This window comes from Camponotus floridanus, unplaced genomic scaffold (assembly GCF_003227725.1).
Source record: "Camponotus floridanus strain SB8 unplaced genomic scaffold, Cflo_v7.5 scaffold3, whole genome shotgun sequence".
In the NCBI taxonomy this organism is placed as follows: Eukaryota; Metazoa; Arthropoda; class Insecta; order Hymenoptera; family Formicidae; genus Camponotus; species Camponotus floridanus.
The window spans coordinates 396,043-413,469 of NW_020229436.1; the positions used below are offsets into that span (position 1 = coordinate 396,043).

General features: G+C 40.5%; 1 protein-coding gene across 1 annotated transcript in view; it reads right to left on the reverse strand.

Annotated features, from left to right (window-relative positions):
* The window catches only part of LOC105257681 (MAP/microtubule affinity-regulating kinase 3), a 202,495-nt gene that overhangs the window by 22,161 nt on the left and 162,907 nt on the right, over positions 1–17,427 (reverse strand). Inside the window, exons 2-3 of the mRNA XM_011268471.3 lie at positions 15,763–15,891; positions 9,812–9,978 (exon numbers count right to left, since the gene is read on the reverse strand). Of these exons, the coding sequence (XP_011266773.2) occupies positions 9,812–9,978; positions 15,763–15,891 (296 nt within the window). The remainder of the gene's footprint in view (positions 1–9,811; positions 9,979–15,762; positions 15,892–17,427) is intronic.

Consider the following 17,427-nt stretch of genomic DNA (forward strand, 5'->3'; position numbering starts at 1 on the left):
TTTTTATGTTTTTACTGTTATTTCGCGATTTGACATTGAAAAGGATCCGAATTGGATCGAAACGCAGCGTCACTTAATTCAAATAAACGTTTTATTAGATTTATTACATTAATATAACCGTTTTTTCGCATCTTTTCATCATTGCGCTGGTCCTTTAGGCCTTTTATTGAATTTTTTGATTTTATCTTATGGACCTTTATTTAATTATATTTATTTTGTACTTTTCATTAAGAGTTTTGCTAAAATTGAATAAAAAATTGTCATAAATCATTCAATTCTTAGAATAAATTATATCGAATTCCTCCGTCGCGCTCTCCGTTAAGGATGCCCTCGTTCCCAGCCTTTTACCACTTGGATGGAAAAATCATGTAGCTGTCGCGATGTCCTTCGTCGACGTTCAGGGAAAAGCTCCCTAGCGGTACGTAACGGTGAACCGCGCGACCAACAGCGCAGCGCAGCGCAGATCGCGTTTCCTCTGTTGTATGCAAATGCGACCGGATGGCGTCAACGCGTGCCGCGCATTAACAAACGCCGGTTGACCTTGCGCGATCGATCCGAGGCTCCCCGAGGAGCTCGCTCCGCTCGTAAGAATCTCCCGTTGCAAATGCAACGCGACGAAGATATCGCGAGGAAGATGCGGCGCGGGAGTATTTTATTTCTCTCTCGAAAATTGAATCGACGCGAGACGCGAGACGAAAGTTAACGGGTTTCGGGCGACGACGTCGACGAAAGGCGGAAATACGCGTATTTTGATAAAAGCGTTCATTCATTTCTGAAAATTCCTTCTCGCGCTTTGCCTTTTCTCGGTCTCGAAACCGAGCGAACGGTATTCAATGTATCTCGAGATGTTTTCGCGCAGATACGCTTTTAAATTCACTCGCGTCGCCATGGCGAGTCGGATGAAAATCCCGCGATTTAAATTCACCCGATATAGAGACGCCCGTCTCTCCTCTCGAATAAAAGCAAATCGTTCGAATTGAAAGCGCTTTTTTCGATATGCGAATGGGAAACGAAAGCATTAAACATTTGTTCAGATCGGGGATTAAAATCATCCAAATTTAATGATATGAGTTCAAATTTTCATTCTATACAATATTTATTTTATCCATTTGGAAGTTAATATCGTATGTTTTTTTTATACGTCAACCATGGAAAATTGAATCCATCAACGACGAGATACTCGTCGATGTACGATACGCTCCGTCGAATGCGTAAAATTTGTTGGTATAGCGGATAAACACGAGGACGATTCTTCTCGAGATGATCTTGAGAAAGTATCGCAGTTACAGACGATTTGCTCCGCGCGAGGAAGTCATTTGAAAACGCAATAATACCGGATATTCGAAAAATCTTGTCGAAACATTGTGGATATGTTGCGTTCTCTGTATGAGATTTATAATATAAGTCTATATTATTTTCATTCGACATCGAAATTTTCATCTGAAAAGAGGAAAGGTTAATTCCATAGAAGGTAAAAATATCTGTCTGATAAATATATGTTCTGATACTTCGCTAGAAAAATATTAACGATAAAAATAATACATATATATTATTTTACATTATTTATATGAAAAAAGAGAACACTATATAAGATATATTTCCATACATCAATGTGCAACGGATTGCGATTAAAATCGCGTCGCGTTAAAAAGGAGCGATCATTTGCCGCCGAATAAGTCGCCAGTACAAAAAGGGGAAAGGATCGATGATGCGCTCGAATTTTTTCGGCGACCGCAAAAGATATCACATTGATTTCTGGAAGTCGGACCCTCTCCGTCACTGTCGGTCAGGAACGATCTCTCGCCTGGTCTCCGCCCACGGAAATCCCAGGAAAATTTTGCTCGTTTGCCATCCTTCCTCCTTCTCTATCTCTCTCGTTCGAAAGCTCTCGTCCTAACACCGACCAGTTCAGCTCTAATTGCGTTTCCCGCCTAGCTCGGTCCCTCGGTCCTTCCGGCTGCAGTCATTCCTCTTCAAGCTCTTGGACCGGAGCCTTTTGTGTACACATACGCACGTACACGTGCGCGACGTCGCTCGCAATCCCGGAATTCCTTGCTGAGGGACCGTGCGACAGGATCCGCTCGATCGGACGCATCCAATACACCCCTGCGCTGAAAGCAATGGTCCGCGACCGGATTTTCTCTCGGAGGCAATTCAAGGATCCGGATTGCGAATCGAGCGAGAAAAGCGAGAAGGGAAATAGAAAGAGAGAGGGAGGGAGAAAGAGCCATCGATTCGAATACGCGGCAGCGTACAAGATTTAGCGATTTCCATGAAGAGGATAAATGCGAAAACGCTTCACCCATTAGCTGCCATCGTTCGCGTTCGACGATCGCGTTAAGAGCGACGACAATAAGCCCTGTTCTTGGTCTCCGAACAACCATAAAACTGCCAATATACGTTCTGGATAAATTCATCATCGGAGCGCTATGGATACATCGATGCAGTATTTTATCGTTATCGATGTATCAGAAATTAGACGATCAATTACTTTGTGCCAACGAAGTGTATATATGACAGTTTATACGCAGAAAAAAAGATTATTGCTGGCATAATATATTTTTAGCTGCGGTCAAAAATATAAATTTTATCATGTATGGGCGAAAAAAAGGCTTATTGAAAATTTTATTTGAACCTGATTTTGCTGAACTTGTAGAAAAAATTATATTTCCATATAAGAATAAATTGATTCTTATTCCGCAAAGTGAAGTGAGCTCTCATCGAATATGCAGTGGCGATGTCGATTTTGCCGCGACAGCAAAACTCTTTTTCTCCGCGCGGATTAAAATGGAATTAGCAAATATTTGCGCGAGATACGCGCATAAGTCGATGAACGCCGATCTCGCTAATTGTTGATTTTCTCGATGCTGGGACGAATCTTTTCAATTTTCAATTTATTTCTTAATAGATTAAGGGGCCGCTCTTTTTAATCAGAGACTCCTCCCGGGCGCGGACGTGCGGAATCAATCTCGAAATCGCTGAGTCTCAATCTTTCGCGCGCGGCGAGAAACCGCAGCGAGCCGGGCGATTGCGCCACAGTTTCTCTCCTCTTCTCTTCCTTTCTTTTTTTTTTACACGCTTCCTTCCCCCGCACTTATCGACCCCGTCTTTCTCGCTCGCGAGCCTTTACACCCCGCCAATCCCGTTCGTGTTTCCGATCTTCTCACCCTCCTTGCGAACGCGGCAAGAACCGCGGGTTTCACCCGGAATTGCTGCACCGTCTCTCTCTCTTTCTCTCCGTCTCTCTCCTTTTCTCTCGTAAGACCCTACGGACTCGACATACAGATCTCCTTAATTGATTTAAGAAATAAATCACCCGGCTGAGTGTCGGGTGAACGGACAAACCGTACGTGCGTTCGATTTGTTCTTGCCCTTTGCTTCCGCTTTTCTTTTCCGGAGACAAATCGCGCCCCAGTAAGCGTTTTATAGAATAAATTAGTATCGCTAGAGAGGACTTTTTATCCTTCCTTTATCGTTGCACATCGATTACGTTGATCTCCTCGTACGATTTAACAAAGTCGCGAATTTGTCCGCGATAAAGCAGACAAATATCCTCATAACCCTCATTAACAATTGCGAAATTAAAATATCTCGACGTTAGATTCCTCTTTTATCTCTCAAGAAGGTCATAAAAAGTTCCGTCTTAATTATACTTAGAGTAACGTAAAATTGAATGTATGAAATTCCGTGTTTGAAGTAACGGTATTAAAATTCAGAGTAAAAAATGCGATGGATAGTCCGCAAGCCCCGGCGGTTTCCTGTTAATTAATACTTCACAAGAGAGAGAGTCAGCAACGGCTATTAAGAGCGGGCCCGATTCCGGTTACCCGGCCACTTCGCTCCGAGATGATCCGGCGGCCGCGCTATCTCGCTCCGTCTCCGCCGGCCAGTTTACTTGTTATGAAAGTTTAAATTAATTTCGAGGTAATTTCCGTGCGGTAATGGCGCGCGATGGGGGAGCTGCGGGGGGGGGGAGGTTTCCCCGATCTTCCCGAAGGCGGTCCGCCGCCGCCACCTCCGTCTTATCGTTGGAAAAACAATCGAGTCCGTTCCTATATCACGCTCCTGTCAACTGCCGGCGCGGGAAGCCAGGAAATATCGCCCTCGTAGTCCGGACTCGTACCCGTAGAAACTTTTCTGCGGCACCTGCGCCCTCCGGGGACTGATCAAGTTCGATCAGCCACGCGGCGCACCTGCCGCGCATCTTCTCGCCTCGATTTCGCGGCGAGAGGATAACTATGGAAGTCGGATTACTCGAATAATTTAATATGCACGTGAGAAAAAATTTGTAGAGGAGATTGTAAAAATATGGGGCAAAATAAAAATGTGAGAGCTCACAAAGCCACATATTCTATAAAAAAGTATTTGAAATATCATTAAGAATAAATCGAAAAATTTAAAAATATTGCATTTGAAAAAATTACTGTGTCAGACTGATTTAAGATTATTTTCTCTAGTGCCAATTTAACTTTAATTTTAACGTTATTTGAATTACATTTATATCATGGAAATTGATTTTGTCCAGATGAGCCTTTATAATCTGGTATTATATTTTTTGCGCGATGATATCCATTACGAAACTTAGAAAGCAACGTATCCATTACAGACGGCGCAGAAAATCAAGATGCAATCTTGCATTCTAAATTCTGTTCACAGCGAGACTAATCGAATTCGTATTTTCGATGAAAACGAGCATTCTCGTAGCATTCGCATAGCTCTAAGTAGGTATAATATATATTATTCTAAAGAGCGACCGTCCACAAGTTATAATATATCTAAGTATGATTAAGTAAAATCAATTTCACATAGATTACAGATTAAGCTTGCACAATATTCTTGGTAAAAGTTAAATCGATTATTATATAATGCTTTTAATAAATCTTTAGCAATATTTCATTTTTAAAATTCCCTCGTTAAATTTTATTGATTTTACAAGAAAAAGATATATTACCTAAATTTTAATAATAAAGAAAGAATGTAAAAAAAAATTATAAACGTGTCATAAAAAATAATTTACTGCGAGTATGATAATAATTAACAAATTCATAATATCGCTATTTAAAAATTTGTGTACTATAATTTCTAAAAAGTCGACCTAGAAATCAGTCATTGATGGCTGATAAATTCACCGGTGAATATATTCCGATTGTTTGTGATTCGTGCGCAATCGACATAACCGGCGATTCAGTCTCGCCACGAGATTCCAAGTTGAAATTGCTCGGTACGAGAATTGGAAGAGAGCTGTCGCAACGCGGGCGAACGTGTCCGAGGTGTGTACCGAGATATCGAGTGGTATCGTTTCCATGTAATAGGCAATACGTTATTGAGGCTCGGCCTCGAAATGCACTCGTATTCCCATGTTAATGCGAATTATCGAGCCGCCCCATTTCGCGGTTGGTACAAATGGTAAAGTTCGTGGAACGCACATCGACGGTCGACGTGGCCGTGTCGTGGAACCCGCGGGCATCGTTGCACTTTTGCGATCGACCGATCGATCGGCCTATCAATCGATCGGCCGTTTCGTCACGCCGATCGATCGCCGAGATCGATCTGGTATTGTTACACGTGTCGTCGCCTTTTGTCACGCCGCGGTGCACCGACAATTTTCTCTCTGCCAGATCTCTCTCGTTAGATATATTTCGGTCGAATTAATCCGCGATACCATCGATGGTCCCATCAATTCATAAAAAGCCTCAGATACAAAAGAAAGCAAACATTAACTTCGCATCAATCAAGAAGTAATTCTTTTTCTTTCATAATGTGTCTAATGCATTATTCCTGATTAAAAGATTTATAAAAGTATAAGTTGTATAAAGCATGTGTTATCGCAAAAAAAAAAAACTTAATACTGAAGTGATTGATTTGATTACGTTGTAATCAATATCATAAATACGTTTACTATGTCAACACTTTTGTTCTCACACTTCTCACTTATCATGCATTGCAACTATCCATTATCATCTCACCCGTCGTTATCCTTACCCCCTTTCTCGGGATGAGGTAATTGTGCGGGAGACGAGAATCGACGCGACATCCGGGCGACGACGAGATGGTACGCCGGTGGAATAGAAATGGCGGAATAAAAGGAGCCGCGAGAGAGATCAAGGTCAGCGGCGGCGAACGGAGCCAATTAGCCAGTCGTAGACTCGATTAGCCAGCCGGCGGAAGTGCTCCGAACCTACGCGTATAACGGGTCGAAGGATATACAGGCACCGTAAGTACTATACTTAAGCGGATAGCGAGTGTCCGTGTCCATTAACGTTTCTACAGCTGGCCGCTGATACTCTTTCCGAGATGCTTTTCCGCCTTTTCCTCTCCCGTTCGCTTCGCACGTGATCTGAGACAAGCGGAGAATAAATAGAGAGAGAGAGAGAGAAAGAGAGAGGGAAAGAGAAAAACAGAGAGAGAGCTTGCTGCGAATTTATCTTAGATTATAACGGTACTCGCTTCTGTTGAATATTTGCCGCTTAATCTTTTTGCATTAGCGTATTTTAACCTGATACTGAAAATAGTAAACAAATTACCCTATAAATAAAAATTTATAGGGTTTCATGTTATTCTTTTCACGCTTCTATATCTATATATATAGTTGAAAAATTTAATTTTTTCATATATTCATATATTTTTTCTCATTTTAGATAGGTAACAAACTTGAAAAGGCATAAAAATCAAGAATGAATCGAACAGAAAGACATTTTTTTTGTAGATAATAAAAATCATACGAATCATTATAGAAAATAATAATCTGTAATTAATTAACATTCTTCGAGCGTATATAATGTTACTAATTTCGTCAAATATGGTCCACGTGCGGCAGCGATATTCGATTTGCAGCTTTACCGTTTACTCTCACTACTTATCGAAACTGGTTTTCCCGCGTAAGTAAAAGCATCGATAAGTACATAAGGCGGCTTTTGTCGGATATATCGGAACTATTAACTCTCTCTCTCTCTCTCTTTTTAGACGGGATAACAACAGTGTATATAGCACGAGTAAATCGTAATCCTATTTCCGTTCGTGAGAATCCTGTAGAAAGTCCGTCTTTACGCTTCCAGGCTTTGTCCAGTGAATAATACCGGAGCAAATCGAGAGATGTTCGTTGGAATTAAAACGTGAGCCTGCGGATGTTCGGTGATCCTGGGCAAAGTGAGAGCTGTTATATAAAAGAGATTTTTTTTTCCTCTTTTCACGACTTTCCTTTGAGAAAAGCTCAAAAGCCGTGAAGAATCTATCGGAACGATATGCGACGATATACGACAATAGCATGAGCGGAAGCAAACAAACAGTTTAATTCTTTATTCGAAGATTAACGATGGTGCAATTCTGTCTTGTTATTATTTATCGGTTTTTCTCGGTATCTTTCTTGCGAAGATAGGAGCGCTCTGCGTAAACATCTTTAATTTCGGTGCAACATTTCTTGTGATGAATTGTTGTTTATAATTCGATTAAGCAATTGAAGTTTTAATCAAGGATATCACGGAGATACCACTTGTCTCAAACATAACAAAGAAACCTTACCAGAAAAAGAGTCAAAATAGCTATTCACTCCGTTTGTCTTAATCTAACGATATACAGCGCGACGCGCAAAAAGGAACACATCCGCGAGGAATGATCGTTAACTATCCTTAGCATCGAATCTTCTCCATTCCCATTAGCAGCAAACAACTATCTCTCTCTTTTTCTCGTAGCTAGAGAAACGGGCTAATCTCTCGAGGGGTTAAGCGATCGCTTATAGCGATTTTCTTAACCCTCCTCGCAAGATCCCTCGCCGGTCTGACACCCTTTTCCATCTCTTCCTCCTCGTCTGTTACCCTTAGCTGACGTGCGAGCCTGTGAGAGAGCGACGATCTATCATCCGAAATCAAGAGACTAGGTATTATAGCGTCTCGCGCCAAGTATAAAACAGTAATACAATTCCGTGACAGCGATACTATAGTATCCTTTATCGAAGTACTAGGCCTTTTCAGTAAGTTTCATAATAATAATCCTATTTTCGTAAAGTTTTTAAGTATACTTGAATTCTTTTATTTAATTTCAGTAATTTTTTCTACCATTAATTTATATATTTTTTTAATGATTGTTGTAAAAATTATTATTTTAATTAGTTTATTCATTAAATTTCGTTTTCTCGAAATAATTATTATTCGATCCTTCTTTAATTACCATTTTTACAAAAAATGGTTAGAGAAAAATATATTTGGCGCGTTTTTTTTTTACATCTTTGATGTCTTTTTTTTAGATTGAGACTGTACGCTTTCAACGAGAACAAATTGTCGCGATGAACGCCATATTGCCGGTTGCTTTATATTCGCTGATCCTTCGCGAGCAATGAGCGCGAACTATTAGCCCTTGTCGTAGCGCGTCACGTGCGTGCATCATTAGGCTTTCTTCGTCGCGAGGGAAGCGTCGCGACGCTTTCTTCATAAATGCGTTGAAAATCAACCGGTCCCCCTATCCAGATGATGCATACGACGCTCACCGAAATATTGCGACGTGCGTCTTTCGACGCTGGTGATGCTAATGTACGCGCGATATACAAGGTGTCCGGAATAATTGGATATTTTAAACATACACTCGTGTATAACATGTAATTCCCGAAATCATTTTTTACTTGTAAAAAATCTCGATACCCAAGTAATTATCATTTTCATTAATTTAAATTCTGGTATTTTAAAGATTGAAAAGAAATCGTCGTGATAATTGAGACACCCTATATATCAATGCGCGTCGGGAATCGTAAAAAATGATCCGTGCGATTTCGATTTAGCAATCTTGCTTTACATACGCGTTTAGCAATATGCTGATGTACAATGTGATATGAAAATATGATAGGTGAAAAATATAGGGGCGATAATAGCTCTTTTTTTCACTTCAATTTTATAGATTATGCCGTTAACTTTTTATATTAAAACGAGATATGGGGAGACTCGGAGTAACATTTCGCTCGAACACTTTCAAGATAATCTCTTACTTGATATAAATAGGCATCGTTTGAGCAGCGATAAATTCAAACGATTAACAAAATTAGCGCACGCGCAATACACACGAAGAACTTGCCGGTTAATTAATTCAGGAAGCCGCTTTTAATCGTCGACGCGGCCTCGAGGAAGCGCGAACGGGTATCCTCGCGAGTGTAATTCCGCTCGTAATAAACAGGAACGCGCGTGGTTATCGACACGGCGCGATCGCACGAGACGGTGTGTCTTGGGTTCTCCAGAGTTGCAATCGCACAAGCGCTCCCCCGTGCATAATATGCCAGACGATTTCTTTATTAAAACGATACGGCTGGCCAACGCCGTACATCACCGCGGCCAACTGGAAAAAAGACACGACACGTAGTGCGGTTGAATATTATTAGACCGTGGAGGATAAACGCGTGGAGGGTAAACGATCGCGCCCTGCAGATCCTCGTGAGATTGCTCCGCATCTTAAGGCCGATTTATACTATCCACTATTTAAACACACGTCCGTCACGTAATACAACACACACCATAAATCCAGTATTTCTCTTTTATAAAGTCTAAAATTTTCGCCTCCTGTCGCTTGATCTCTGATAAAAAATTAGAGCAGTTTTCCCTCAGCGCAAATTTAATAATAAGCCGTATTCTCATGAAATCCTCGAATCAAAAATTTTTTATAGCTTTCAATCAAGTTTTTGATTTAGAGGAAAAGATTTGAATTTTTTTCGCAAGTTAATCCTATTAAGAGATGTAACGACTGGTTCAATAAACTTTGGGAAGTTTATTGGACCAGTCGCGATTACCAGCTCGAAAAATTCGCGCACAGCGTGGCTAAAATGCGGGTGACTCACCGGTGAACGACTCCTTTCGAGTGCATGTGCTTGAGAGCGGCGACCAGCTGTCTGGCATAGAGCCTCGCCGTGTTCTCGTCCAGTTTACCGGCCGGCTGCTCCTTAATGTGCGTGCACAGGTCGCCGCCGGTCGCGAGTTCCGTCACGAGATAGTACACGGATCCGCACTGTAAGCAGGCGTTAAATTAAATCGTTATCGATCAGCATCGATAGCGTGAAGATATACGAGATACAACAGCGCAGGATATCCCGCAACTCTTTTTAGATTCACAGCTTCTTGGCCGTTTTGTTTTTCACTTTATATTTTATAGAAATTTAAGAGCTCGTTAAAATTATACCGAGCGAACTTATAAAACAATATTTTTCGCAAGAATTTTGTAAAATACATAGATTTGTATAATTATACGTGATTCTCTGGACCATCATTTTCTTGAACAGCTTTATGCAGGATGCAATTGAAATTTCTTCGTTACTATATTTCAACAAGAAATTACAAAAAAAAAAACAGAGCTTGCAGAGTATGATTCACGATGACGCGTTTGAAATTTATTAAACGACGACAACGTATCGTATTTCTCATCTTTTTGGTTGGCTCGCTGCTGAAGTACGGTCATACATTTTAGTCGCTGCGCTCGTGAAAATGGAGCAACAAGCAACGAGCTGGTGAGAGTCGGGAGACCGGTCGCGCGAAATTGATCGCGCCTATTTAAAATGCACTGAAGCGGAGGCGCATCGTAATTATCGAGAAAGCGTTTCCCAAATTTTGCGCGCGCTCGCGAGACACGCGAGCGTGGGCCTCGTCGATTAAGCGATTACCTTAATGCAACGATATGCATGCAGCAACGTCGACGGGGCCGCACGTGACCGAGGAATTACGGTCGGAGCGGATTCACCGCACCCGGTCAAATGGTGAGTCGATGTTCTCCGACATCGATGATTATTTTATTCCTCGCGGTCGGACACATCGGCGTGGCTCGGCTGCTTTAATCATAAATCACATGGATCACGAGAGCCGGATAAATATCGCACGCGCGTATCAGGGATCAAATATTAATTGCAAAGTCAGACGGGACGAAATTTCTAATTTTTATCACACATTAATTGCTTTGAAAAGTTATAATAAATTTTAATAATTTATCTTTACCGTGTGTGTGTGTGTGTGTGTGTGTTACATAAATTTTTTAATGAAAAGAAATATTAAAATATAATAAAAAAATTATGCCGCTTTTGTAGGAATTGTTAATGAAATATATTTATAATGAGAAATATTACTGTACATATATTTTATACAGAATTTGATAACTTTTAATGTAGATGAAATATTTTTGAGATAAAATTGTGTTTATCACGGGTTCTTTACCATGGGTCCTTTATCAGAATACTCGTTTGATTGTCAGGGGTGAACAATTGGTTAAGAAACAAGTCTCTGAAAAATATCGTTTCGCCTGATTTAAGCTTTATGCGACACGCTCTATTCGCTGCAATCGGGGGAGAACTTAAGCAATAGAAACCAAACGAGAACTCCTTTGAAAATACGGAGGCCACTTGTAAAGTCAATTCGCGAAAGATGCTGGTCTATCTCGTTTGGCAAGAATCGCCATTTCGTTTCGGCGGGGATTCGTTGATACATCCCACGTTTGTCAGTCGAATCAAGTTAAAATTGAAATCTCCGGATGGAACATGAATTTCGCGATTTCGATATCATCGAGTATAGGTAAAATAGAAATGTAAATTCGATGTAAATGACGGCGATAGAAAAAGAGCGTCAAACGTGAAATTCATTTCTCTGAGCAAAGAAGCGTATGTTGCTCACTTAACTCGCGTCAAAAAGGTGTGCATTAAATTAAGATCTCGAGTGGAATTTTAAGTAGGTTTTTTTAGCTCAAATTTAACGTACACATATTCTTAAATTCTGGTATCGTGAGATCTCTGGATTTCCATCTCTGAGTTTCCATCAAAATTTAAAATATCTCGTCCTTCGTTAAAAATTTATAGATTAAGTCACGCATTCTCCAGACCTTAGTTTTCTAATATGTCGTTTTTGTTATGCATCTGCGTTTAAACTGATTGCTTTTTTTATGATGTGATAAAAACGCTCTTGTACGAAATACTTCTGGCAAATCTCTGTAGTATTATTATTTAAGAGGCGTCATACTCCTCCAATGAGGCAACTCGAACTCGTTGTAGCAGCATGCTGCAGATGTGGTTGTCAACACGTTCATTTTTATAGCGATTTCGTCCCCCAAATGAAAGGAACGACGGCGTCGTTGGACGTCAGTAACAGACGAATCCTATGCGATTCATCGGCTCGTAACATTGGTACCGACATAAAATCGCGCGAATGGTGCGTTTACAGCCGCTGTAGGCCGACAATAATGACCTTAATTGGCGCTTAAAGCGGCTTTCCTCCAATATCCCAAGCATGAGTAACACGCTGACGGCTGAACATGCATCTTCGTAAAAATCAACAGGCGTAAATCTTTTCTTATTACATAAGAGTGATTCAGAAAGGCACACCTCTCATTCTGTAATTTATTATTTATTACATATTTGCAAATAAATAACTTAATTAAAAATATTTTCTCTTTATTGATTGTTATATAATCGCAATAATGTTTTAATAAATAATTAAGATTCGAATTTAATTGAGTGGAGCACAAGTTTGAATAATTTTTCTTGACATTTAGATATCTTCTAATTTTTAAATAGAAAATTGAATATATTATTAGTGCAAGAATATATAATACATAATTAATATTAATATTTTTTTAAATGAGAATAAATACTAGAAAAGCGTTACTTTTCGATATCAATTTTCCTCGCAAAAACGGACGATAATTTTGAATTCTTTCTGTATAGGATAGGCAATAAAATAAACAATGTAACAACTAGAAACATCGGAAACATCGATAACCCGTAAACGTCACGGCTTTGCCTAAAATGTTGGATATTGGAAAGCGCGCTTGCAATAACGCAGCTTTACGATATAAAAAATGATCACCGACCCATTGTCCTCACGGAGAATGAAATTTTGTTATTCTACGTTATGTACGTTATATCCTACCATGAATTTACAGTAAACTGAAATTTTTATTACCGCGCGTTTTTCACCATATATATATTGGAAATTATTCTTTATTACTATTTTTCGTTTCATCACATTTATGTAATTTTCTCTCTCTTTAATGACAGATCTTTATATGCCACACGCTGATATACATATAATGAAACAACTAATTGTAACAGAATTAATTACCCGCATATATGTAAATTGAATCTACAATTTTTTACAGTAAACTGAAATTTTTATTACCGCGCGTTTTTCACCATATATATTGGAAATTATTCTTTATTACTATTTTTCGTTTCATCACATTTATGTAATTTTCTCTCTCTTTAATGACAGATCTTTATATGCCACACGCTGATATACATATAATGAAACAACTAATTGTAACAGAATTAATTACCCGCATATATGTAAATTGAATCTACAATTTTTATATTAAATCAAAAGAGCAGCGAAGGCTCTACGTTCAACTAGAATAAATTATTCATAAATATGGAAATGCGGAAACTTGCGGTGAGCATGTTCGCGCGTTTGACTGTCAGCGCCATCAAAATCCAAACTCTATCAATAATTAATACAAGAGAGAGCGGTCATTTGCATACTCTATTAGCCGTGTGCAGCGCATCGTCGATAGCACGTTTTCGTCATCGATTGCTATTGTCGCGCAGTCACGTCACTGAGAAAGGACGACCCTAAGAAAAGCGAGTTGTTGGGAAAGCGGATATACTTTACGACGTTGATGCAGGCGCAGATGCTTCGAAGAATCCAGCAGAATCGGCAGTCGAAATACATTGTGCCGGGCACCCTAAGCGTGTCTCAACCATCGTAAAGATTACGACGTGGAAATGAGATATAAGGCGACGTCATATATAGCCAATTTGGCGACGGCGAGGAAGGCGAGGCGAAGTCTCGTCTCGATATTAGCATATTTGCCGTCAGGTGCGAGCATTCTCATCGCCAATAGCTCTTTCCCCTCGATGGAAAGCTTAAATAAAACAAGACGCACTCTTCTATCTGCACGTTTTATAAACGTATGGAGAAAGTAATATCATCTGCAAGACTATAAAATCATTTTTATCGAGAGAAAAAAATCGAACGGTGCCATCTCGAAATTCGTTCGTTCGTTCGTTTATGAAAGCTCGCGGAAATGAATCCTTTTTCCGTGAATATTTGCACATCCTGTTGCACATTCGTGTATTTGAGGTATATTGTCTGTTGACTGTTAAGGTATATTGACTGTTATTACAAAATGCAATGCACAAATTTTCCGTTATTTAAACGAAACTGTTAAAAAAACGATTATTGATATGAAAAAAATGCATGTTTATGTAATCGCGATAAATTGATTCAATTAAATTAATGCAAATGTTGATGAGAATCTTGTCTGGTGATTTTGTAGACGGATAAGAATCGGGGAAGACAGATTTTATAAACCTAGCAAACTGCGACAAGGAAATTTTCGTAAATTTTTCAGTCGCGTTGCTTTTGAAAGGAAGATGCACCGGCTATCATATGCAAGAAATGATTCCGGCAGCAGCATTCTGGCTGGAAAAATTTTACACACGTCTCCCCGGAGTCTCCCCGAGCACGGGTCGGTCGTCCCAGCTGCCCGTTCATCTCGCGTTGAAATATTTCGCAGAGCTCTGAAATTCTCGAATCGCGCGCACCCGGGTTATCTCGCCGGTCGCGTGCGTTTTCCCGTCATATTTTCCTACGTACTTTATCTTTCCCGGCGCGTACACTATACCCTCGTCCCCATAACTCGATCGTGACGAGCGAGCGCGCGGACTAACAAAATTTTCAGAGTAAACGAGGTGCGCGATGCTACGTCGCCGGTGGAGCCTCTGATATCGACGTCCCACACATGAATTCAATTACGTCGTACAAGCATACGAGAGTCCGCTCTCCCTGGCTTTTTTTCCTCTCCCTCGCGTACACCTTTATCATGTGCGTACGTTTGCGTACATGTATGCGCGTGTGTAGGCGAATCTGCGTGTTGGGTTTTCAACGCTCGCCGGGTATAACAGCCGGGTCACGTACGATAGCACTGCGCATTAATGATGCCAGTCTAGATTTCTTTTTGTATCGGCGTGGAAAAAATTGTAGCATAAAAAAATTATTTTCCGAGTTTGCACTTGCGAATTGAAATCGGTATAATATCGGTAAAATCAATTTCCGATGCTTGTCGTGGATATGAAAAAAAAAAACGCACTCTCCGTACTATTGTTACGAATAAAAACAAAAAACATTATTGATGCGGTATCGAAATTTGAATTTATCAAAAAAAAAATTACATATCCAGTTTCAATTTATTTATATTAGTGATGAAGTTGAAAGGTTCGAGGAAATCAAGATCGTGAGAATTTATCATTTTTCGTTCGAATCCGAAATTTATTGCGAAGTAAAACAGTTAAAGGGGTGAAAAGCTCTTCTACTTTTGATACGCATCCGGGTATCGGGTTCATAAATTCAGCTAAGTGGCGTGTAATTAAATCTAGAAAGATGGATCATCTCTCGGATGGCGTTAATGGACTCCGGTACTGACGAAATTTCAGGATACTCGCGATTTGTCATGGAACTCTGACGAACGTCATGTACCGAGACATGATCGAGGAAGCGTAGAATCTACGAGGGGGATAGTGCCTGTCACTAAAAGAGAAGTGCGCGAGACGAAACGGCATAGTTCTCTTTGAGGAATGAATAGATCGTTATACAAAAGTACAATGGGCGGCGCGACTGAATCTTGTTGATCGACCGTGGTGAATCGTCTTTGTTATTAAGGACTCGATTAAACTTTCGACGCGGTCAATTAGAGTAAAGAGATTTGATCAATCGTCGAAATTCTCTAAACTGATTGCGCCCTAAAGCGTCTCTCACTCACCCGGATAGTTTCATAGAGTCTCACGATGCTTGGATGCTGTAACATCGACAGCACCTTCGCCTCCCTCGTCAGGTTCTTCATCACGTAATCCTTCTTGCCCTGCTCGACATCTATTATCTTAATCGCCACCTGAAACAAGAAGCGAAGAGAGTCGCGTAATTAATCGAATGCGTGAGTTAATCTAAGCTATTATCTGGGAAAATGTCAAGAATACTTTTAATCTCTTAATTTTTACGCGATTTCATTACTATTAAGAATTTTAGATAAAAAGTAGTATTAAAAGTTAATTTTATTGATTAGTTTATTGATGATACTTTTATATGTATCATTCTTTCCAACTGTATTCATCTGCAGGATGTTAAAAATCTCTCTAGTAAATTAAGACTTACTGTGGCAGGTGAGTAAATAACGGGCATATGGAGCGTTGAAAAAAAATTTCACATCAATATGGCGCATCTCCGGTTGAATAAACGCTTTATTCGCGCGCGCGCGCGCACGCGGTGCTCTTCTTGAGAATATTTTCTCCTGAACGAAAAAACACGAGTGTGAGTTTATCCCCGGGGTTTTTAGGGATCAATCGTCTCGCATTCTCTCCTCGAATTGCACGGCAAATACCTTCCATATGCCTCCTAGAGGAGTCGCTTTTGCACGGTGCGTAGGGCGAAGGTGGCGAACAAGAATGAGAACGAAAGGGGGAGACTTAGGGGGGGAGAGAAGAAGAGGGATACCTTGGGACTCGAATATGTTAAGACAGCCGCGCGCTCCTTCACGGTCCCCTGTCCCTTTGATGTGCCGTAAAAGGCTGGAGGCGGTAATTCGCGCGAACCTAAGCGATTGAAATGGTGGACTCTGTCTCGTGCCTTTCGGCACCACGAGGGAGAAAACTGTAACGTTGAATTATATCAACGGTACGAAGGGTGCGTACGCGTGCGTACGCGTGCCGAATGCAAATTAACTCGCGAAAACTTGTACGCGTCACCGCACGAAAATCTCCTGTCAGTCGTTCCTCGTCCAAAGTTGTAGATGTGGGTGGCGAAAACATGAGGAAAAAAGGATGGCATCGATTTTTCAAAAATAAAAATTATACCTAAAAAATAAGAGAGGCATCAATTTTTCGAAAATAAAAATTATATCTAAAAAATAAAAGAGATTGGCGAAAGTTCATTATCGAAATATTAATTAAGAGAATGGAAACGCTAAAGTCCAAGTTTCCCCAGTGAACTTAACCCCTATTTTTGTTCTTTATTCAATATTTTAATTTTTATTGAGAAAGAACTGTTGGAAAGAATCTTTTACAGCGGTTTGTTTCGGGGGAGTCCAAATCTCGCGTCCTCGAGTTTCCAGTTTGCCCGGCAGCAGCGGGTCGCATATCATTAGCGGCATCGATGGTGCCGGCGTCCTTTGATCTTCCCCCTCTCTCTATCGCGAGTAAGAAAGAGATGCAAACGAACGAGGGAGAGGGAAAAAACAGAAGAGAGAAATAGAGGAAGAGGAGCGCCCCTGCTCCAAGATCGTTGGCGCAGTATCGAAGAAAGAGATGAAGAGAACACAACCCAGAGAAAGAGAGAAAGAGAAAAAAAGAGAGAGAGAGAGAGAGTAGGGGAGTTGCGTTGAGCACGAGGTATGCTTGACAGCCTCCCCAAATGATTTGTGGCGCTCTTCGCC